This window comes from Fonsecaea monophora, assembly GCF_001642475.1.
Source record: "Fonsecaea monophora strain CBS 269.37 chromosome Unknown Scaff108, whole genome shotgun sequence".
Taxonomy (NCBI): domain Eukaryota; kingdom Fungi; phylum Ascomycota; class Eurotiomycetes; order Chaetothyriales; family Herpotrichiellaceae; genus Fonsecaea; species Fonsecaea monophora.
This window is the reverse complement of record NW_019174039.1, coordinates 70,243-91,066: the sequence shown is the minus strand read 5'-3', so window position 1 is coordinate 91,066 and position 20,824 is coordinate 70,243. Positions and strand designations below refer to the sequence as shown.

The 20,824-nt window shown below is 52.4% G+C and overlaps 8 protein-coding genes across 8 annotated transcripts; 3 read left to right on the top strand and 5 right to left on the bottom strand.

Annotated features, from left to right (window-relative positions):
- Positions 1 to 565: 565 nt before the first annotated feature.
- AYO21_10039 (hypothetical protein) lies at positions 566 to 2,299 on the bottom strand (the record flags this gene model as incomplete). The annotated part of the gene is made up of 1 exon (XM_022659964.1): positions 566 to 2,299. One exon carries the CDS (start codon positions 2,297 to 2,299, stop codon positions 566 to 568), a length of 1,734 nt encoding a protein of 577 aa, XP_022507757.1.
- Positions 2,300 to 3,234: 935 nt separating this feature from the next.
- On the top strand, positions 3,235 to 4,201 carry AYO21_10038 (hypothetical protein; the record flags this gene model as incomplete). The annotated part of the gene is made up of 2 exons (XM_022659963.1): positions 3,235 to 3,453; positions 3,518 to 4,201. 2 exons carry the CDS (start codon positions 3,235 to 3,237, stop codon positions 4,199 to 4,201), a joined length of 903 nt encoding a protein of 300 aa, XP_022507756.1.
- Positions 4,202 to 6,549: 2,348 nt separating this feature from the next.
- On the bottom strand, positions 6,550 to 8,292 carry AYO21_10037 (hypothetical protein; the record flags this gene model as incomplete). Its single annotated transcript, XM_022659962.1, has 3 exons — positions 6,550 to 6,875; positions 6,995 to 7,223; positions 7,303 to 8,292. 3 exons carry the CDS (start codon positions 8,290 to 8,292, stop codon positions 6,550 to 6,552), a joined length of 1,545 nt encoding a protein of 514 aa, XP_022507755.1.
- A 2,407-nt stretch (positions 8,293 to 10,699) lies between these two features.
- Positions 10,700 to 11,582, bottom strand: AYO21_10036 (hypothetical protein; the record flags this gene model as incomplete). The annotated part of the gene is made up of 2 exons (XM_022659961.1): positions 10,700 to 11,477; positions 11,569 to 11,582. The coding sequence occupies 2 exons, from the start codon at positions 11,580 to 11,582 to the stop codon at positions 10,700 to 10,702; spliced, it is 792 nt and encodes a 263-aa protein (XP_022507754.1).
- An 841-nt stretch (positions 11,583 to 12,423) lies between these two features.
- Positions 12,424 to 14,393, bottom strand: AYO21_10035 (hypothetical protein; the record flags this gene model as incomplete). The annotated part of the gene is made up of 7 exons (XM_022659960.1): positions 12,424 to 12,928; positions 12,988 to 13,065; positions 13,126 to 13,544; positions 13,599 to 13,734; positions 13,780 to 13,823; positions 13,888 to 14,128; positions 14,200 to 14,393. 7 exons carry the CDS (start codon positions 14,391 to 14,393, stop codon positions 12,424 to 12,426), a joined length of 1,617 nt encoding a protein of 538 aa, XP_022507753.1.
- A 451-nt stretch (positions 14,394 to 14,844) lies between these two features.
- On the top strand, positions 14,845 to 15,666 carry AYO21_10034 (hypothetical protein; the record flags this gene model as incomplete). Its single annotated transcript, XM_022659959.1, has 3 exons — positions 14,845 to 14,901; positions 14,961 to 15,451; positions 15,510 to 15,666. 3 exons carry the CDS (start codon positions 14,845 to 14,847, stop codon positions 15,664 to 15,666), a joined length of 705 nt encoding a protein of 234 aa, XP_022507752.1.
- A 666-nt stretch (positions 15,667 to 16,332) lies between these two features.
- AYO21_10033 (hypothetical protein) lies at positions 16,333 to 18,099 on the top strand (the record flags this gene model as incomplete). Its single annotated transcript, XM_022659958.1, has 5 exons — positions 16,333 to 16,392; positions 16,447 to 16,589; positions 16,648 to 17,459; positions 17,514 to 17,869; positions 17,926 to 18,099. 5 exons carry the CDS (start codon positions 16,333 to 16,335, stop codon positions 18,097 to 18,099), a joined length of 1,545 nt encoding a protein of 514 aa, XP_022507751.1.
- Positions 18,100 to 19,720: 1,621 nt separating this feature from the next.
- AYO21_10032 (hypothetical protein) lies at positions 19,721 to 20,733 on the bottom strand (the record flags this gene model as incomplete). Its single annotated transcript, XM_022659957.1, has 2 exons — positions 19,721 to 20,005; positions 20,083 to 20,733. 2 exons carry the CDS (start codon positions 20,731 to 20,733, stop codon positions 19,721 to 19,723), a joined length of 936 nt encoding a protein of 311 aa, XP_022507750.1.
- Between the last annotated feature and the right edge of the window lie 91 nt (positions 20,734 to 20,824).

The window sequence follows — 20,824 nt, the reverse complement described above, 5'->3', positions numbered from 1 at the left end:
TTGGATTGTTGGATTGTCTCACAGACTGGGATTGCACGCGTCAAGTCTTCAAACGAAGAGGTGACAGAAGACAAAGGATGATTCAGAGGACGCTCGCCAAGTACTGGTAGTGAAATATGTAGTCCAGAAGTTGAAGCTGCCGTTTGGACCTCCGATACTCCGTCCACGTCGCGTCACTGACCCACGCGTCAGTCGCGTACTTAGGCCGAAAAAATGGCGTCGTTGTTTAAGACAATGAAGACATTGTTTCCTCTTGTAACTCCTCGTTTGTCTGTATAGAGTGCATCAGGTGTCTTGCCATAAATGTCGTGAATCAGAGTGGTGTCAGTCAATTGGGTGTTCAATGGGGAGCTCCATGTTGTTTACACGCCGAGCGGTGAATTTCCCGTGTTGGAAGTTTGACGATCCGCCCCTAAAACTAAGCTTTGGTGGCTTTCCACCAACCTTTAGCCATTGAGATCATCTGGTGTCCACTATTATTACAGGGGCCAAGGTACAACAGGGGTTTGACTCCAACCCCTTCCGCAACAAAGATGTACATATGTACGAGGTATGAAGCCTCGTGTCAGCCTTGGTCGCTCTCAGGCTCTAGTCTCCTCCTCTTCGGTGCGGGCTCAGCAACCGATGCGCTCTCCAAAGGCAGTGTTCTCTTATGTCGCTCCCATTCCGCCTCGTATTCCACAGACCATCCTAGACAGTCTTCAATAGCCTTTCTCAGCACGCGAGGTCGACTTCCCAACTCTACGGATGATTCATCCTTTATGTCTTTCTCCTCTTGAGCTTCCTGGGGACTTATCAGGGACACCAACCGTGATTCTTCCCGCCTCCGGGCTTCTCGGTCCATTTTTTCCAGGTAGTCGTCTTGCTCTTGTTCGAGAAGCTGGATTCGTTTCTCCCTCGGCATCCGCGAGGTTGGATGCTCCTCGGACGATGAACCATAGTCCTGTCCATTAAGGTTATCTACTTCCGCACCTTCACTTGCTGCATCAGAGTCGCTATTCTCTGCAGAAGAGTGTTCATCCTCATCGGAGCCAGAGTCGTCAAGATTGTCGCTCACAGGATCTTCCGCATCTGAGATTTCATCCAATGTTGAATCGCTTCTCTTTGAAATGGTCGACGTTCTTGAGTCTGACCTATTCCTGGAGCGAGATGACAACATTCCCTCCACTTTCTCGTACGACATGGCGGTCTTTGCATCCACTCCTCTTCGATGGGCGTCGTCCACGACTCTTAGACCGTTTCTCCTTGCCAACCCAATCCAGAAAGTGTCGGAGTCCTTTGTGACGCCCAACACATCCAGAGCTGCATGCACGTCTTCAGATCTCACGAGTTCCCCAGGTCGGTAGTCTTTCGACGCGGCAGCACGAATGCGAGACTTGGCAGTGAAAAGAGCCGATTGTATCAACCGACATGTGAGATTCACAGTCAAATCGTAAAATAGAGTTACACAGTCCAGGGTCAGAGCTGGCCGTTGATCCTCTTCGGCTATATTTTGCCATGAGTCTGGGCTATCAGCATCTTTGTTCATGAAGAAACATTCGCTCAGTTCGAGAAACGTCGAGAGACGAAAAGCTCGGATTGCTCTCTCGGAAATTGGCGCAGGTGTTTCATCAGACTCTTGGCTGCTAGTGTTGTCAGATGTTGTAAATTCGTCGCTTTTCCGATCCAGCTCTGCCGCCAGCTCGTGATCAATGAACCACAAGTCATTGCGGTTTTGGCCAACCGTAGCATCGTACTGTTCTTGAAACGCTGACAAAGCAGCCGCGGCCGTATCAAGGACAGCCTCACATCGACGGCCGATCTCAATAGCAGCGGGGATGTCGGCGTGGGAGATGTTTTTTGGTTGCGCCTCAAACCGCTGGCGGTCAGTCTCCTGGCCCCGCAGGTTGTCCAAGTATGCTTTGATCTCAACCTCAGACTTTGTTGCCACCAACGTCGAGAGAGCCCTCAAATCATGCCGGCCTTTCCGATCCAGGGCGTCGTACAACCTAGCTTTCTCGTCAGGTTGCCAAAGGACCGCCCCAAGCTGAGTTGGCAGTAGATCCCCAGCGACATCGCTTTTGTCCTCAGTGCCAAATGTCTCCTTGAATACGTCGAGATACTGGTCCCGGTAGTGTTTGCGAAGTCGTTCCCATTTTCGATGGTGGAACGCGAGCGGAGCAGGCGCATCCTTGGAAGTTTCGAGTGGCACTACGTGGGCATCTCCAGGTGCCTGAGCATCTCCATGGATAGCTTCTGACGAGGGATTGTTGACGTCCGCAGGGTCGCCAGTCTCATCCAGGCTGTCGTCGAGATCCATGCTTGACCCGCTTCCTCCAGGTCATATGGTGTGACACCGACTGCGACCACGTCCAGAAGAGTGAGCCGTCAGGTGACATGTTAGTCCAAGGCTATTGAAGACTGCAACATCTCTGAAATGAGATAGATGTGGATGGAAAGGTTACAATGTGATTTGTGACCGGTGCTCGCAGTTGTAGAGGAATGCAGACTCGTAGACCCGCCAAGCCTCACTTGGTAGAAATTTAAGCGGCTTGATTTGATTGGCTATTTCTGTCCACACCCACTGGACTCTCTTCAACGCACCTTCAACTTCTTCTGCCATTAGAGACACTGCTCCCCGTCTGCCAGCATACTAGGTATGTACTAGGTATTCCTGGCAAATCTCTTTTCGTACGGACGGTCCCAAACTTGTCCGTCCCAGCGAGCCTCCTTTGTAATGGGAATAAGAGCACCTAGGAGGCCTAAAACCTTCAAGTGGGACAGACCAAGAATCGAATCGACTTTTACATTCGGACCCGGGGCATCCAAGGCCCGGTCTTGGAGATCCCAAACCGATACCATCACAATCGAAATACGAGTCCTGGTTAGCGCCTCGCGACTGCTCCCCACAATCTAGGTGTGAGGGATCCGTGCCTCGCTACCTCCGGCTGCCATCATGTCTTCAAATGATCTAGTAATCGTCGCACAGAGTGTTTTCTCGGACTTAGAAAGATCCACATCACATCAAATACTTCGCTGGAGAAAGATGAGAAGATAAATCCGAGCTGTGCATGTTCAGGGATAGTCCAGTGAGCGTAGGGCGCCGTAGGAGACAGTAGTATAAATGCTGTGCGTGGACGAAGGGTGTCGTCCCATCTTGAGCTTCCCTACCATCCTCTCCGTCTACTTCGTTGAGCAACCTGTCTGCTATACCACTTGGATTTTCTAACTCGCTACTACCATATCTCGACAACCATGCTCGTGTTCTTGACCGGTGCTGCCGGGTTCATAGGTCGCGCAACCATCCAAGAACTCCTTGACCACGGTCATCAAGTGTTGGGACTCGCACGAAGCGACGCCTCTGCGGAAACCATCTCCAAACTTGGGGCACAGGTTCACCGGGGCAGCCTTGAGGACCTAGAGAGTCTGAGGAGCGGCGCGAAGCAGGCCGACGGGGTCATTCACCTTGCATTCGTGAGTATATCCCTTTAACCTGTGGAGGAGCCTGTTTTCGACACTTGCTGACCAGGTGTTGTAGATCCACGATTTCAGCGACTATGCGAAAGCCGCCGCAGTTGACCGAGCCGCTATCGAGGCCATGGGTGAAGCCATGGTTGGTACAGGAAAGCCACTGGTCATCGCCTCCGGCACCCTGGTTGCTGTGAAAGGCGAACTGGCTGTCGAAGACGCCGAACCTGATCGTGGAACGGCGTTCGAGACGAGACAGGGCGCGGCGGATCTTGTTGTGAAATTGTCAAAGGAGCAGGGGATCCGCGGCTCGATCGTTCGTCTCCCACCCACAGTCCACGGCAAAGACGATGGCGGGCTCATTCCTCGCTTCATCGACATCTCGCGACAGACCGGTTCGGTCATCATCCTGGGCGACGGATCGAGTCGCTGGCCTGCCGTTCATCGCCAGGATGCTGCTGTCCTATTCCGCCTTGCGCTTGAAAAGGGTACACCAGGCGCCTATTACCATGCCGTTGCGGAGCAGGGTGTTCCAATGAAGGATATAGCCGGAGTCGTTGGCAAGAACCTGGGACTACCGGTGGAAAGCAAAACTGTTGAGGAGGCCATGGGGACTCTTGGGTTTCTCGCTTTGGCATTCAGCGCTGATAACCCAACTTCAAGCGAAAAGACGCAGAGGGTGCTCGGGTGGAACCCCAAAGGCTCTGGACAGCCTGGTTTACTAGCAGATATGGAAGCGAACTACTTTTCCTGAGGAAGTTCGCATAGCATACGCCTAGATTTGAAGCAGATTGGAATAGCCATTCTTTTTACGGAGAGCACTTCTCCTTCCCATCTTCGCCAGTGCCCTGGCCGTCTGTTCCGGTCATCTTTCTTTTTCATGCCCCAGAACTTTGGAAGGAAATAGTCAGTCGAACACAGAGCTTGCCTTCCGCTTGCTGTGATCAACGCAGGCCGCTCTGATGCATGCATGAGGCGTCACGGGGCCTCCCTGCTTCCCCAGACATGGAACACGCATGGACAGAGAAGCGGCTCTCTGAGGTTTGATCGTGGCAAAAGGTCTGCTCCAGGGTATCTGATGCTCCTTCATTCCACGAAACGCCCAATAGAACGTCGGGTAGATGGACGACTGTGGTAAGAGTGGCTTCCTCAGAGAATGGGTGTTAGACGTACCTACCAATACACCAGAGTGCCTCCTGCCTTGTTGTGCCTGTCCAAAGTCGAGATATTAGTCCTTGCGTTCGTCTCTTTACTTCTCACCTCTCACCACACTCTCTATGCTATGCACCACTCCCTTGCTGTCTAGCAGCATTCCATAACAGACTTTGCTGGGACTTTGCTTCCTGACACCCGAGCCTCTCATTCCATGTGGGTCGTGCTCTTCTTCCTCCAAACCGATGCCAACGACTGGCTCAGTGCAGTCTAGCGGTTACACCACGCTGCCAGCTGTCAAGAAGATTGCTGCTGGTACTGGTATGTCTCGAGAAGAAGCTGAAGTTGTGACTTGCTTTCCCGACATGGCTCGTTGCTGTGTCCTCGCACCTCGCAATCGGCGTCGTCACCGTTCGCACCCATCCCTCCCTTCAACACTCTGGAGATGCAGCCCGAAGTGAGAAATTGTGGCAAGACCCCACTTGAAGAGCCCATCATTCTTCGGGTGCCCAAAGGCTTCTGTATCGTGTGAGTTGTTAATTCACGCCTTGAAGGAGGCAAGTTACGACTTCAGAGCTAAGGAGCGATGAAGAAATCAAGACATTTTCTAAGGCCCTGGGCTCTTTATAGCCCTTGTAAACTCCGTCGGTCTTTCAAGACTGACGGGAATTTTTGGAACCTTTTTTTGGTCTCCGATCCATGCCTTTCTCTGAATGGTTGGTGCAAATAGCACCCTCGGTGCCAATGGTACGTCTCGGTCATCCCTTGGGATGAAGCATTCATATTAACGGTTGGGCATAGGCACCCAAGAGACCCGAAGCAAACAACAACAGGGAGCCAGGCGCTATCGTTTGTTGAGTCCTCCAGCCTCAACCCGCCCCGAATAAATCCAATCTCGTTTGGAGGGAGAGGCTCTTTGTCAAGACGGTTGGTTAGGCAGAAATTGTTGGGCGATTTATGAGTCATGAGCAGAGAGAGAATGCGGTGGTGGTGTGGTGAGAGTTCTGGCTCTGCGGGAATTTTAGTTGAAAGTCTCTTGTCGTTGGGACGGGGGCTTCTTTTGCTTTGATCTGCGGCTTTCTGGCCCATCAGTGGCTTGTCAATTGTGAGTGAAGTAGCACAGCCTTCTGCCAAGTATGTTTGAGAGGAGAATGAATGTAGTATCATAAGGGTTGACAGTAGTTCAAGATTCCGAAGGTCGTCGAGAATGAATCCTAATCCGATTCCTGATGGTGGATGCTTGTCGTCTGCGCCGACCAGATGACCTCTTCAGGTTTGTAGGGCTGTTCAGGTTTGAATGCCTGTTTATTCCATGTCAGGTTATCAGCTCAGGCGGTAGCCCCTTTCTAGTGCAAAGTGTTCCCACCAAGTCCATAGTTAGATCTTTGTTGTTCATGATCTCATCCTTTCGTTGGTAAGGGTTCCTCGAAGTCCCAGCGGACGCTGGCATACTTTCCGTTCAGAAACGAAGCCTGATCTGTAACAAGCCACTCGCAAAAAAGCACCAGTCAACTCGGCTTGTCGATGGCCAAATAGGCATATTTATCCTGGAGCATATCTGTTGCGACTACTCTGGGATTTAACGAAATAGCGGTAACATTTGGAATTTTCTGCCGCAATCCAAGGGCTGAATCGCCAAGTCAACGAAGCTTGGACAAGGAGTAGCTGGACTGGGTTTGGGCCCACGGTGCAGCTGATCTCCTCGACACAGACTGCACCGGCTTAGAATGCTGTAGCTATGATGGCTGTGAAGAACAGGAGAAGGACGAAAGAAAAAGATCTCTGTAATGCATGAACAGGTATATCTGGAGAGCGCTACAGGAGGTTCTCGCCCTAGTGAAGGCAAGGCAGTGCCAAGGCATCATGGCCTTGGCAACCCACATGGTAGGTGCAGGGGCACCCAAGGGGTAGACAGCAGTGGCACAAGGGCAATAGTTCAGTAGCAGTTGATCAAGCAGCAAACCGACTTCTCGCCCTCAATCTCTTCCCCCAGCTCCAATACAGCCCCGCCAACAGGGCAGCGCAAACCGCTGTAAGGCCTCCCAACAAGCTCACACCCCCATCGATACCAATACCCTTGAACATCGGTCGTCCCACCAGCACCGCGACGAACGCCAAAAGGGCCCTCGCCACGCTGTTGGCTGCAAAGATGCTCGCTGCATAGCGCGGATAGATGGCCGGAATGTACAAAAAGACCGAGTTGGTCAGAAAATACTGCGCGACCATGTAGAGGAAGATGGCAACGGTGGGAACCATCCAGTGGATAGAGGGTCTAGCTGTCCATGCTACATGTATCACCCATTCACACAGGAGAAATTGTCATTAGCATCTTTACTCTCAATGGTCTCGATCGACAACATTGGGCAGGGAAGAGTAGAGTAACGAACAAACTCACCAAACATGAACAAAGATGCTGGCATCAAAAGGCTGGCGGCGACGCCGGTTTCGAGAAAATTCTCCAGATCGCCGAACGTTTGGTCCCGGATTTTGGGTTCGACACGTTTGGACAGCCAGAAGCAGTGGAGTGGGAAGCCGATCGCCCCGGCAGGAACGACTGCTAGCCAGATGAGGGACGTGGAAGTTGGCGAGAACCCGTAAATTGGCGGATAGACAAGGGGCAGTGACTGAACAGAGTTAGGATCAGAATTTAGTAGTAATGGTAGAAAAGCTGGAGTGCAAGGGACGGATCACAAAGTGGCGTACCTCGAAGAAAGAGTAGACAATTGCATAGATCAAACCCATGTACAAGGTCATGAACAACAGAGCCGGGTCTTTGACGTTGACTTCCCAAGGCTTGATGATTGAACCCCACAGCCGCTGACCAGCCGTGAGCTTGGCTTGTTTGATCTCTTCCTCTGACATGTAACTTTGATCCCCTGTCAACTCCCTGAGTCGCTTCGCCCGGTAATACAGGATGGTTGGTGCCGCCGTCTCCGGAACCAAGGCGACAAAGACGACGAAGACGGAGCCCGAAATGATGAGGAGCTCCCAACTGGAGAATCTCCAACCCAGAGACTCGACAGCAAAGGACGACAACATCGGTCCCAAGGCTGGTCCCAAGGCCGTCGTGCACGCCCACAGCCCGATGAAGTATGGGAATCGAGCCGGGCCCCAGATATCGCCAAGCGTTGCCCCAGCGGTGGCCAGGCAAGGGGATCCCATGAAGCCTAACAGGAATCGGAGGACCATGAGCCCCGCATAATTGTCAACAAGCGACGTTGGGACGCACAAGACGACAAAGAGGGCCCCGGAGATGGCATAAGGGGGATTGCGTCCGATCGATGGCACCTCGGAGAGCGGCGAGAACAAGAGACCCCCCAGACCGTATGCCAGGACGTAGATGGCGAGACCGAAGGACGATTGGAAATTGTCCACGCCAAAGTGATGCTCGATGCCAGGCTGACTGGATGTGTAGATCGAAGAGCCGACATAGATTGCCCATGTGTAGACACAAGTCAGTGCCGTGATCACACCCTTCTTCACGCCGGAGAAGTTGAGTGGATTTTCGACGTCGTCCGGGCCGTCCCAACCAACAAGGTGCACCGATTTCTCGTTCTCATCAGCCTGGCCCGTCGCCCTGACCGAGCTGCTTCCAGCCTTTTCAAGATCGCCGGGATGATGAGGCCAGTAATGTCCGTGAAGACATATGCGGATCAATGCGCTCAAGGCAGAGTTTCGGATCATTTGAGCCATCATTCGAGTCCGTGTCGGCTTGCTGGTGACGGTGAAGCTGGACAGAAGCCATTTTGGCCCAAGTGACTGAGTCCCCCTTTTATACCAGCATTAAATCACTTCCACGCCCTCACCCGGGTTGACGGTGGTGTTAGCGGAGATAAGTCTTGAGACATTGAGTCCGCAACAGCCTCGAAGCTGGGTCTTGATGAGCACCAGTTGAGAGATTGCAAGTGTCCAAGAGGGGGAACCAAACCATTTGCGGTCAACGACAGGTGGAGAGAGCATCAGAAGTGCCCGACTGGGCCGTTACAAAGACACAGCTGTAAGATTGTATGTGGTTGCCTGCGATGGTGACCAGAACTGTCGCTGTCGGCTTCTTATAGCAGAGCATGTTTGGACCGTGATACTTCAATGTCGGGTTTGTATTCATTACAGTACAGAACATGATGTGGTGGGAACTAAACTCGACTGGGTTAAAGGGATGCGGGACGCAAGACAAGGTGCCGAGGATGTTCCAGGGCGGGTCACGTGCATGCGGTTGGCATAAGAATGGGGATCCCCGCCACAACATACGCTTCTTCGGTGGGATCTATTCCTCATCCTTCTCAAGATTAGCAATCCACCAAACATTCCTTTGTGAAAACGCTACCGTCTGCTGCGCCTCCTCCTCGATGACCAGGTCTCTACGCAAAGCCTGTCGAGCCTGCACTGCGGCCAAACGGCGATGCATCGTACAACTGCCTCAATGTTCCCGGTGCCGGACCCGGCAGATCGACTGTGTCTACGACCTCGAACCCTTGATCGGCGGTACTTCAAGAACCAGCACCTCAAGACCCAGTACCAACCTCACCGGACCAATCGCCGATGACGATGGCGACCTCTCGGTCAACTCCAAATTCCTGCATTACGTTTCATCTTTGCATATGGATCCTAAAAGGGTTGCTCTCGAATGTTACAGGAACCCAACCACTCAATGCCCTGTCGTCTGGAGAGTTCCTATCTCTGCCGACTTCCCCACCGTCGAATATTTGGCCCGTGAATTGGTGGATATGGCGGATTTGGTGGCCTTGAGCCAGTCGGCGCCATACATACATCCCCAAAGGAAGCCTCGGCCTCGGCCAGCGCTTCTCGGGCCAGACTTCGACGTTGAAAGTCGAAAGACTACTTGCAGTGATATAACTCAGTGTACTAGGCTTAGCGACCTGCTATGCGCACTGCACGATTCTCGCGAACCGCTATCCGAGATCTTACAAGCCTTTCAAATCCTCCTCGGACACATAATGCGGCTGCTTTTCTCCGGTGACCAGAGCATACCTCGCCACAAGGAAAAGCTTCTTGGCCATACAAGAAGGTTGGCGGTAAGGTTGGTCAATGAGGCGCCCCGTATGATGCCGTCGAACCTTTCTCGATGGGAAGCCTGGATCTTGGCAGAAAGCCTGCGACGAGCAATACTGATGAGCTGTCTCATACAAGGCGTGTATAACGGTTGGACCCGAGGATATTGCTATCACGAGCTCTTCATTCAAGCACTGCCATTCAACGTTCGCCCTGGTATGTGGACTGCTGGGTCCGAAGGGGAATGGGAGGCGCTCTTGGATATCGGTAACGATAAAGTCGGCTCTGGGAACCACGGAGCAACGGACTTGGTTTCATTTCGCGAATTTGCATCTAGTTTTGCCAGAGCTCCGTTTGACCCAGGAGCCGATAATTTCCAAAGGCTATTGCTGATGGCGCACCATGGCAAGGCCCCTGTCGACAGGGTGCTGGGTGTGCTCTGAGAAGGCCTATCGCGGCTCCCGTATTAGGTCGAGGAACCAACAATATGCAAACCAATGAACAGCAGAGAGAGCCATGTATATCATGCGATGACTCTGCTGTGCCACAGCACTGCTTGGCACTTGGTAGTCTCCATATACCACAATGCTTCCCGTTCGACTTGACCCTCGTCGCCTCTTCCTGAGTAGTGTATGAGCTCACATGGTCTTGTACCGTTACCCGGATCATCGCCGTTGTGTCAACACAGCCATTCCTTGGGGCTGTGGTGGAGCTATAGTAGTCTTAGAAAGTAGTCCTCCATGCTTGTTAAGATACGAAAATTTAGTCACCTTATTGGCCGGGGAGGACAAGGCTGCGAGGCCAAGCCTTCCTGCCAGGAGTGTTTCAATGGCTTTGGTGGCATTTCACTCTCGGTCATTCATGATTAACACAAGATAGAGCAATTTCATGCAACATTTCTGCCCTCGTTCAGTTCAGACCTTTCGTGTTTACTTTGTCTACCATGGTCTACGGCTAGGCGTTCGATGGCCGAGCAAAAGACCAAACACATGACGCTTTGATTGACCCATCTATTTTTATCACTTCTTACTCCTCTCCTCGGTGTTTGTCCCGTTACATGATTAGCCTCAGAATCGCTCGGCGGGGCTCCCTAAGTGACTGTAAAGCCTCCATCAACTGGTAAAGCAACTCCGTTGATGTGAGAAGCGGTCCCACCACTCAGGAAACATATAGTATCGGCCACCTCGTCCGGACTGGCCAAGCGTGCTTGTGGGATCCTTGCGATCGTGCTCGCCAGGGCTCGCTTGGTCGAGTCGAGCAGTAGAGGCGTGTCGACGAACCCCGGGCATACCGCGTTGACACGAATTCCTCGTTGCGCGTAGTCGACGGCATCTGTCCTCGTCAAACCCAAGACAGCGTGTTTGGACGTGTTGTATGCACTCAGCGAGGGCATTGCCCGGAGGCCCAATGTCGATGCCGTGTTGACGATTGAGCCGCGTTCCAAGGCAGACGGGACCAAAGGATTCACTGGTCGCGCGTCCTGCTTCACCATCTGTTGTAGTTCGTACTTCTCGCACAGGAAAACACCTTTGACGTTCACACTCATGACTCGATCAAAGTCGGCCGTGTCGGTCTCGTGGGTGAGTCCGTACGGCCGCCCAATCCCGGCATTGTTTGCGGCGTAGTGTATGGCACCGTATTCGGCGACCACTCGCGCAATGGCCTCGGCCACTTGTTCCTCGGACGCCAGGTCTGCCACGATCGGAAGAAATTGCACTCCCGGATGGGAAGATGCGAGTGTCGATGCAGTCTCTTGGAGACAATTACTGTCAAGATCCAGTCCAGCAATCCTCGTGACTCCGTGTCGAGCATATCCAAGTACTACGGCCCTCCCGATAGCACCACCCGCGCCCGTAACCAAAGCAACACTATGGTCATCCAAGTCAGTCAGTCGCGAAAAAACCAGGGACGAGGAAGAGAATGCGAAAAAGTCATCACTGTGGCCGGCTAGACTCTTACCCTGACAAGCTCATGGCTAGTGCCACTTCCGCAGTATTTTCTAGCTTAGTCGTTTGTCGAACGAACCAACTCTTGGGGAGATTAATCAGAAAATTTCTTGGAGGTATCACCCTCAATGGTTGTACGGATCTGGACTGCGAGACACTGATCGGAATCCGTCACAAGGAGTAAATACTTGGTTTGGAAGAATAGCAAAGTCTCGATCTATCCTCGTTTGACTTCACTCTCAAGACTCAAGACTGGGGCTGCTCCCCGATATGCACCGGCCGGGCAGTCCGGACCGACTTCGGTGAACTGGTCCCGTCGTGAGTACATATCCGCCCATTGGAAGACACCGAACAACAGGCTAGTGAGACTCCATGTTGGCAGACAGTCCAAGGCTCCTGAACTATCAAAGTACCCCAAAAACTCTGGGGTTAAACCGGGCCGTGGTTCTGAACGAGACATCAATCGTGACTGAGAGGCGGGGGCCAGAAGTGGTTCCCCCGGAAGGGGGTGAAGGGGGGGTGGTTGGAGGGCTCATGTCTACCTCTTTTCGGGGCGCCGTAGCCGTAGAATTAGTATCTACAATCTGATAGACAACTCCTTGCCTACGTAGACTTTGGCGAGATGCAGTAAAAGCTCATGTAGTTTGGTCAGCTTTACAAATCTCACTCCCCAGCAGGCCTGAGGCCAGAGTAGTTGTAAAAGTATTCTGGCTGAGTAGATATATCTCTCTACAATGCTCTCTTCTCTGGAAGTCACTTTGTCACTTATCACCCCGTTGATGACAAAAACTAACACCACTCCCCCCCCAGCCCCCCTTTTGAGCTACTGCAGGACCTGTCCTTCACCGAACAAAACAGTTTCAATTTCTCAATCATCCCATGCTTTCAAGAAGTTGGCGGCACTGGCCATTTCCTGTCTGATCAGATCAATATGCGCCTGACTTCTCGGTTTGAACACGACGGGAAATTCGGCGGGCGTGTGAGAGATGCCCTCGTGGTAGTTGTTGACGTCGATGGGCATGGGCTTCCCTGTTTGCGGATCTATCTTGCGATGGATCTCAAAGGCCCATAGGAGCCTCGCGTTCAGCCGCCACTGCGTCCGCTCGGCCAGGTGGATGCCGGGACAGATGCGTCGGCCGGCGCCGTAAGCGTAGTGATCACGGCGCTGCCAGTCCGGGCTCCCAGCGTAGCTGTCTGCCATTCGGGGATATTCCAGGAATCTGTCCGGGTTGTACTTTTCCGGGTCCTTGTACCCTTGACGCTCACTCAAGTGTAATGCCCACGTGGGGAGGATGACGGTGGAATCCTTCGGGATCAGCATTCCCTCGAACCAGTCGTCTTGGTTCACCCGGTGTGGTACGCCGAGTGGAAGACTGTAGGGGCTCACTGTTAGAGGGTGGATATTGTAAAACAAGATGGAACTCTCACTTACACGGGATGTATCCTCAACGCTTCTTTGATCAGGCAATTGATGTAAGGGATAGCTTCGAAATCGTTGATCGAAGGAAGTCTGTGTTTTGGCACGGTTAGAAAGCTGCTGCCCATGTACTCTTCTTGTGGTTCACTTTACCTGGTCGTTCCGCACACGGCGTCCAGCTGTTTGCGGGCTTTCTCCTGAAACTCCGGGTAAAGGGCCAGATACATGATCGAGGTCAGGGTCGCCGATGCTGTCGTGTCGGCTCCTCCCTCGACAATGACTCCCAAGAAGTGGTTGAGTTGTTTGTCGGTGACATCCAGGTCACTGTGTTTGTCGCCGTCCAGGATCGAGTCTATGATAGAGTCTCTCTTGATGCCCTTTTCTCGCCTCATGTTGACCCTCCGTCGGGCCTCTGCCCAAGTGTCGTCCATACATTTGTAAGACCCGAGGGCGCGTCTCTTCCACTTGGCGAATCTCTCAGGTATGTATTTCAAAAATGGGAACTCGTCGACCGGCGGATTGGCACCAGGCTCCAGAGACGCCGAGTAGTTGTCCATGGCGTCGTACACGGCCTGCATCGTTTCGTGTTAGCCTGCAATCTTGGGAAAGAATCGGTCTTATCTTACGCGGGCCCAGAAATTTTCCATAGTAGGACCACGATGTCCCCAAACCACGGCGCTGGCAACCGAAGACGTTGTACGTTTGATGTGAGTGTAATACCCTTCTGGGCGATCGAGCATGTTGGCCAGGAGCACAACAGACCTAGATACAATTAGACGAGACCTGCTTTGCAGCACAAGGACGTACTCTGCATCTTGGATATGGCCGACTTTCTCCTCGAGCATCTTGGGCTAAACACATATCATCATCAGCCAGAGTCCCGTTTCTCACCAGCGTTACGGGTTAGATACTGACCGACAAATTGTGAACTGCCACTTTCCGTTCTGCTCTCCACAGAGGGGTGCTGTTCATGAACGCAAAGCTATCCCCGCCCGTGACGAGGGACGGGACATAGCTCTGTGGTCGCTCAGAGTACAAGACTCCCTTCTTGTCCAGGAGATGATGGACCGCCTTTCGATCGAACAGTACTATCACGGTACCGCTGCCGAATTTGAGAGAATAGATCCCGCCATAGGTTTCTCCCCATTCCTTCAGCCTGGCAAGATATCTAGTTAGCTTGCGTCCTTTTTTCACTCGTCACGGAGCTGCTTGTCTGATTGAACATACTTGAGTCCCATGCCAGTCCGCGGAACCAGGTGCAGATTTCCAAGGATAGGAACAGTGGGTGGGCCTGGCGGCAGTCTTTTGTCTCGTGCCCCTATTCGAGAAATCCGATAGATGATCCAAATGCACAATGCCACCAAGGCCGCTCCTGAGATTGATGTTGGAAGCATCGCCTGAACACTACCTAGAGTAGCCATGGTGATGGGGAAGGAAGAAGCGAGTGTCCTTTTTGAAAAATCCTCGAGGTGGTTTGTAAGAGTGCTTAGGCTCTTAAGGTCTCAATGGCAATGGGAGCCCTTGTGATGCGTACAAATTAATAGGGAGTTTGACACTGTCGCTCGATATACTTGTATTCGAGAATACAGATTCTTATTGGAGGCCGATCTCGCCATACTTCGGTCCATCTTCGCGCTGAGCCACTTGGTGTGCACAAATCTTGTGCCGGTAAAATCGCTGGACCATAAGGAAAGCCGACAACGTATGACGAAGGAACCATTGAGGAAAACTTGACGGGCGACGGGATACTTGCAAGCGGAAAATCACCAAGACTATTGCAGCAGCTCCGATCTCCAGATAAAGTATTTGAAACACAGGTTTTTATTGCGTCCTATCTTTTAATGCCACAGTAGATTTGGATAATCATAGAACATGCCCGATTTCTTTGTCCTAGCCCGTGTCGTCGGGTCAGACGGCGCATTTCCAAAGGTATCTGCCCCTCCAACCAGCACGGGAATGATCAATTGACAAATTTTTGTTCGCCATAGTGGAAAGAGAGACTGGTGCCGCTTTGCGAGGTTTCTGCCACGGAACCATACTCAACATCCTATTACTGGGGCCAGGATGTCGACGGAGAACCAGACACGTTATGGGGTCTGGAAGGGTATGCGCACCCCATCGGGTTCTTCATCGGTCACCCAGCGTCTGAAGTTTTCAAGCGAGAGATGAAGAAGGTGGACGAAGACAAACTTCTTCGACACGTTCAAGGGTTGGGAAGCCCGGATTACGACTTACACTACTACGACATGCATTATGGCTTCTTGAGTCGCCCCGATGACAAGGACAAGGACGCCAAAGACAGTTTTGTTGTGGTTATACACTTTTGGTCGCCGGCAGGCCGTCGCAAGCAGCTTCTGGGAGCCTTGTCCGGGGGAGCCGACCGAGTCCGTGCCTCGGAGAACGGTCCTAATATCACTATCCAAAGTTTTGCGATCCTGAAGGAATGTCTCGACGTGAACATGGCTAGTCTCTATATCAGGTAAGTACAAATCACGGTAATGGGAGACGAGGTCAATGGAATTCTAACTCGGACGTAGATCGAGAAGCAAGCAAGATTGGGAAACGTTCCAATCTTCTAACGTGTTCAGACAAATCTTGGACGATGTGGCCCCTACAAACGAGAAGTCGGAGATTCATCGATCTCAAGCCTTCAACGGCCATATTGACCAGGTGCCACCAATTGGGCCAGTTTAGGTAGACAGACACAACGCAAGTTGCCTTGATCGGCTCATCGAATCAGCATTTAGGAGAACATATTGATTGCTATTCACCTATACACGTTCAACAACCAAATTGTATGTCACTGCCAGCTGCAGAGGTAGCAGGGAGGGATCTTACTCCCGAGCGGTGGTTCTCATTACGAGATCGGAGAGACTTCGAGATTCGTCATGGCTGCAATAGTAATATGCAAAAACTAGTTCCCTAATGATCCCATTTGACACTTCGGAAATTGGACGAGAGTTGCATTTACCTTCCTTGTTCTGGCAGTGTACCGAGTGTACGAGGTTCATCGACGTACCGAGTATAGCTCTAGGATACCAAGTCACGGACTATCTTCGCACTAAGTCTGTCCTAGTCCGATTTAGATTCTCCAGGACTGGGGTCCGACCGCTATGGATCTACATCCAGACTAGCCGGATCTGGGTCCGGAGGAGCCGTCTACCTTGTGGGGGATTTCCTGGAGACGGGACCGCCAAACCCACATCAAGGCCGTCCATAATTGACGCAAAACAGACATATAACTCGTGTCCTCCTTGTCGGGGGAATCTCTCAGTTTGACGCCAAAAGTGCCTCGTTCTTCTTCCTCCCCTACTCCAGAAGTCGAACTCTCTACCAGCACAATCCTCTCCTGGAACCACAATGACTGGTCATCTTGATGTCCGAGGGCTCAAAGGCCACACGAGTAGGAAGAACATCCTGGTAGGTTGTTTGTCGCAAGTGGTGCGAAGAAGGCTTTCTGACCCCCTGAGATAGCTCATCATTGCCGCGACCTTGGCCAGCTTCAACTATGGCTATTCAAACAATGTCATCGCCGGATCTTTGGCGCAGGTTTCGTTTCTCGCAAAGTTCTTGACCGGGTCTAATGCTACCTCGCTCATCGACGCCATTGTCTCGGGGTGATTATCTCCCTTCTGTGCGCGCGAGGCCACGCTTTCTCTAACGAGTGTGGAATAGGTTCTTTGGAGCTGCGCTCATCGGCGGCTTTCTGCAAGCGCCCATCTCCAATCGTTGGGGCCGGAAACGCGCAACCGCAGTTGCGGCCTTCTTTCTCATTTTGGGAAATGCTCTTCAAGCCGGTGCGGTGCACATCGCCATGTTCTTGGTCGGCAGGTACACTACTGGGTTTGGAGCTGGAATGGTCATCAGCAACACCCCAGTGTATATCAGTGAGATATCCCCGGCACACAGCCGTGGTTTACTCGTTGGCCTCCAGGGCAACTTTATCGTCTTTGGGTATATCCTCTCCTCCACCGCCGCTCTGGGCTTCCACTTTGTCGAAACAGACTACCAATGGAGGCTCAACTTTGTCATTGCCACGGCCGTTGCTCTTGCACTACTGGCATCTTTGACCACCCTACCGGAGTCTCCCCGGTGGCTCGTGGAACACGGCCGGCCTGAAGAGGCTGGCGCAATCCTCGACAGTATACACAAGACGGCAGACGACCCTGATGGCACAGTTGCTCATGCCGAGTTGCACCAGATCATCGCACAGGTTCAGGTTGACCAGACCTTGCCCAGCAGCTGGTTGCACATTCTTCGGAGCCCATCTCTCAGGAAACGCCTCATCTGCACTCTTCTGGTCTGGACCATGGCGCAATCTACGGGTATCACTGTGCTGGCAAACCTGACACCACAGCTATTCGGCGCTCTGGGCTACGGCACCGTCCTTCAGCTCGCACTCAGCCTGGTGTGGACCGTTTGCCTGTTTATTGGCTGCTTTTTCAACATTTTCCTTGTTGATCGCATCGGCAGAGTGAAATTGATTGGTAAGAAATGTATTTCACTACATAACTGGGACATGGATTGCTAACTCCAACCAGTCGCTGGTGGATGGGGCATGGTCATCCTGCTTGCCTGTGAATCCGCGTTACAGGCGCACTATCTCGACGGCAGTAATCTAGCCGGTACAAAAGCTGCAGTAGCAATCTACTTTATCATGGCATGGTGGTTCACTTCGACACTGGAGTGTACTGGCTATGTCTATGGCTGTGAAATCTGGCCAACACACCTACGAAGTAAAGGGTCTGCCATCTCGTACTTTGGCTTCTACGTCTTCTCCATTTGGTCCACGGCACCAGCTGCCCAGGCATTTGCGTCGATTGGATGGAAATACTACATGGTTTTCATTGCCGTGACAGTCGCTCTGGTTGTCCCGTGCATGTTCTACCTGCCGGAGGTAAGTCTCCCCTTTTCTTCGCACACGATGGCAGACCTTACTGAATGCTATCCTAGACTTCTGGAATCCCGCTCGAGGATCTTGGTGGTTTGTTCGGTGATACTGTGGCCTTGGACTTTGAACACGCCATGGAAGAAGAACTGAAACACGGAAATGGTATCACCCACACTGAAACGACTAGACCAGAAGAGATTGCGGTTCAGGCAAAAGGATCCCCAGCAGACGTGTAGATCTGCACAAGTTCAACCAAGTCAAAGGAAGTGGCATCTGCAACCTCTACAAATGCACAAGCGAAACCTCGGCGATGGGCCATGAGAAAGATAGCATCTTCTCGACCCAGCGCAATAGAACACCATAACACCACACCACTGAAATGGTCATATACCAGAACAGTCATAGTTTTTTTTGAGTCCATAGCATTTATTACATATCGCACCCGAATTAGTTCAGCTCTTGTGAACCAGACAAACTTCTCAAGGCGCGATAAGTTTCTATACCTGCGCCACGTCTATCTATATGGTCTTGTCAAATGTACAACGACGTCTCAAGCCTCCATCTCAACAGCAAACGACGCTGCACCAGGACCCGAGAAAGCTTTGCATGGCCATTGATCAAACTTGGGCTTCTCCTGAGCATGCCAGAACTAGCAATGCAACCAACCATCATCTTCGACGCCCCGGCTCTCGGCCCAATCACCATAGACATCTTGCCCCATTTCTTCAGTGGCGTAGCCGCTTTCGGCAACACTACATGTGGAGCCAAGGGGCCTAGCAATAATAGTTGCCAATTCGAGTCTTACTCCATCCGGGAGTACCTCCGCTTGGTCTAGTCACTATCCATATGAATAGGAAAAAAAAAGGTGCATCATTCTCTTCGCAAACGGCGGTAAATCTCCCAGTGAACCCCCCTTGCTTTTCCGAGGCCGCGATGGTCATGGCTTTACCCCCATCCCTATCCCTATCCCCATCCCCATCCGCATCGGCGTACAATAACACCTGGAAGCGTACCGAAGTCTGTGCGAAGAATGCATGCCACCCTTGGGGCTTCCAGCAGTCCATCCCTGTGTCCGGAGCGTGCGCAGACAGCATGGGCCACAACGGCAGCAAAAAAGCTCTGAAGCATGTGCCGGACGAGTAGCCGCCGTATTATGTGATTTTGATCCATCCATCCAGTCCTTGAGGTTCTTGACGGTCGTGCAGCTCTGACTGACTGACTGCAGCCAACGGCGTAAACTTGATTCTATTGCCCAAGCAAGTAACTGGTAGCCACCTGGGGTCGACTTGTGCATGTCGGACAGAACAGGCGCCTGGATTGACCGAATTGGTCGTTCGTTGCCCTTTTCTGCCAACTCACCTGCCCCAAACTCCGCCCTCGCGGGTATGGCCTTCACGTTTGTAATTCTCTCGAAATTTCCATCAAAGGTCTTTGGCCTGTCTTTGCTTGCCACTCAGGTTCTCTGCAAATGGCAGCTCCAATAGCTGTAGTTCCGATCGTTGACGGACGAATATTGGCTGGTGGTGGAACAAAGACGTACCTCTAGTTCTACTTCACCTCGTTTTAAGTACGCCTTGTATCCGTCTCCGTTAAAGTCAAGTGATGGGTGGCTCCTCACGAGTGTTGTCCAGGGGAGCTTGTGGCCGGCCTCAGATGCTGCATCCTATATCACTGATATTGCGCTTGCACAGTGTGAGGTGGTATTCTACCCGCTAGTTCGAACAGTCGCTATCACCCTTCACGATCTTGTGTAAAATTAAAGTAGAAAATGCCACGTCAACCGAGGCATGTATAGGATGTCAAGATGATCTGGATTTATTTTGGCTAATCCGCTGTGAAAACCTTCCCTCGCTTACTTCACTTCCCGGCAATTCCAAATTCAGGAATATCCTCCATCTCCTTCCCGTGCGCCAATCGAATGATGTATTTGACTTGATCCAGGGTACTGTTGGCCAAAAAGGGAGTCTCGCCCTTGCCGCAGACTTTGTCCCAGTCCGCGAGGAAACCCTCGGGGGTGTCGGAGATTTTGCCTGGGAAGGTCGCCAGCGTCTCGCGTGCGGCCCGGTTGGCGCTGGCGGAGAAGACCTCACCGGATGATGGGCACTCTTCTGAGCAGAGGGCAATGACGAACGGGACGACTCCCTTTTTTTTTGTGAATGGTAGTCAGTATCGCGGTTTCTGTCTCCGAGGAAGAAGAGAGAGGATAGAAGATGACGAACCTCGGGAGGAAAGTATGTGCGAGTGATCTTCTTGGTGCCTTCGGACAAGTCTCCCATGCGAGACGCCGCCGACGGCATGATACAGTTGATCTTGATCCCATCTCTCTCCGACCACCTGCCCAATTCCCGCGTGATTGCAAAGACGGCGCCCTTGGACGCGCCGTACGCGCAGTCTCCCCCCGCGCCGAAGCCGTAGATCGCATTCGACGACACGTTCACGACCCTTCCGTATCGCTGCTTCGCCATAACCGAGTACGCCGCGCTGGTGACCATGGTGGTGCCGAGGACTGAGATCTCGAGCACCCGCATGAACGCAGCCGCGTCGACGTCGTCGTGCGGGCTCATTTTGCCCGTGATGCCCGCGTTGTTGATCAGGATGTGCACCCCGCCGAATTCCTTGACCGCCGTCTGGACAATGTCTTTGGCGTCTTTGGACACGTCGCCGTTGTGCGCGACGGCGACACCGCCAGCAGCCCTGATCTCGTCCACCACGGCTTGTGCCCGTGTGATGCCTCCGGCTTGTCCTTGAAGGTCGCCGCCGTAGTCGTTCACCAGCACTTTGGCTCCCCTGGCAGCCAGGGCGAGGGCGTACAGTCGACCTAGGCCGAGGCCCGCGCCAGTGACAATCGCTACTTTGCCCTGTACTGACATGATTTCCCGGGATACAGACCTTTGAACGAGAATCAAAGAGGCCTGTGGACTACTTTTTCTGTGTTCCCTTTCTTTTCATGGACATTCGCTA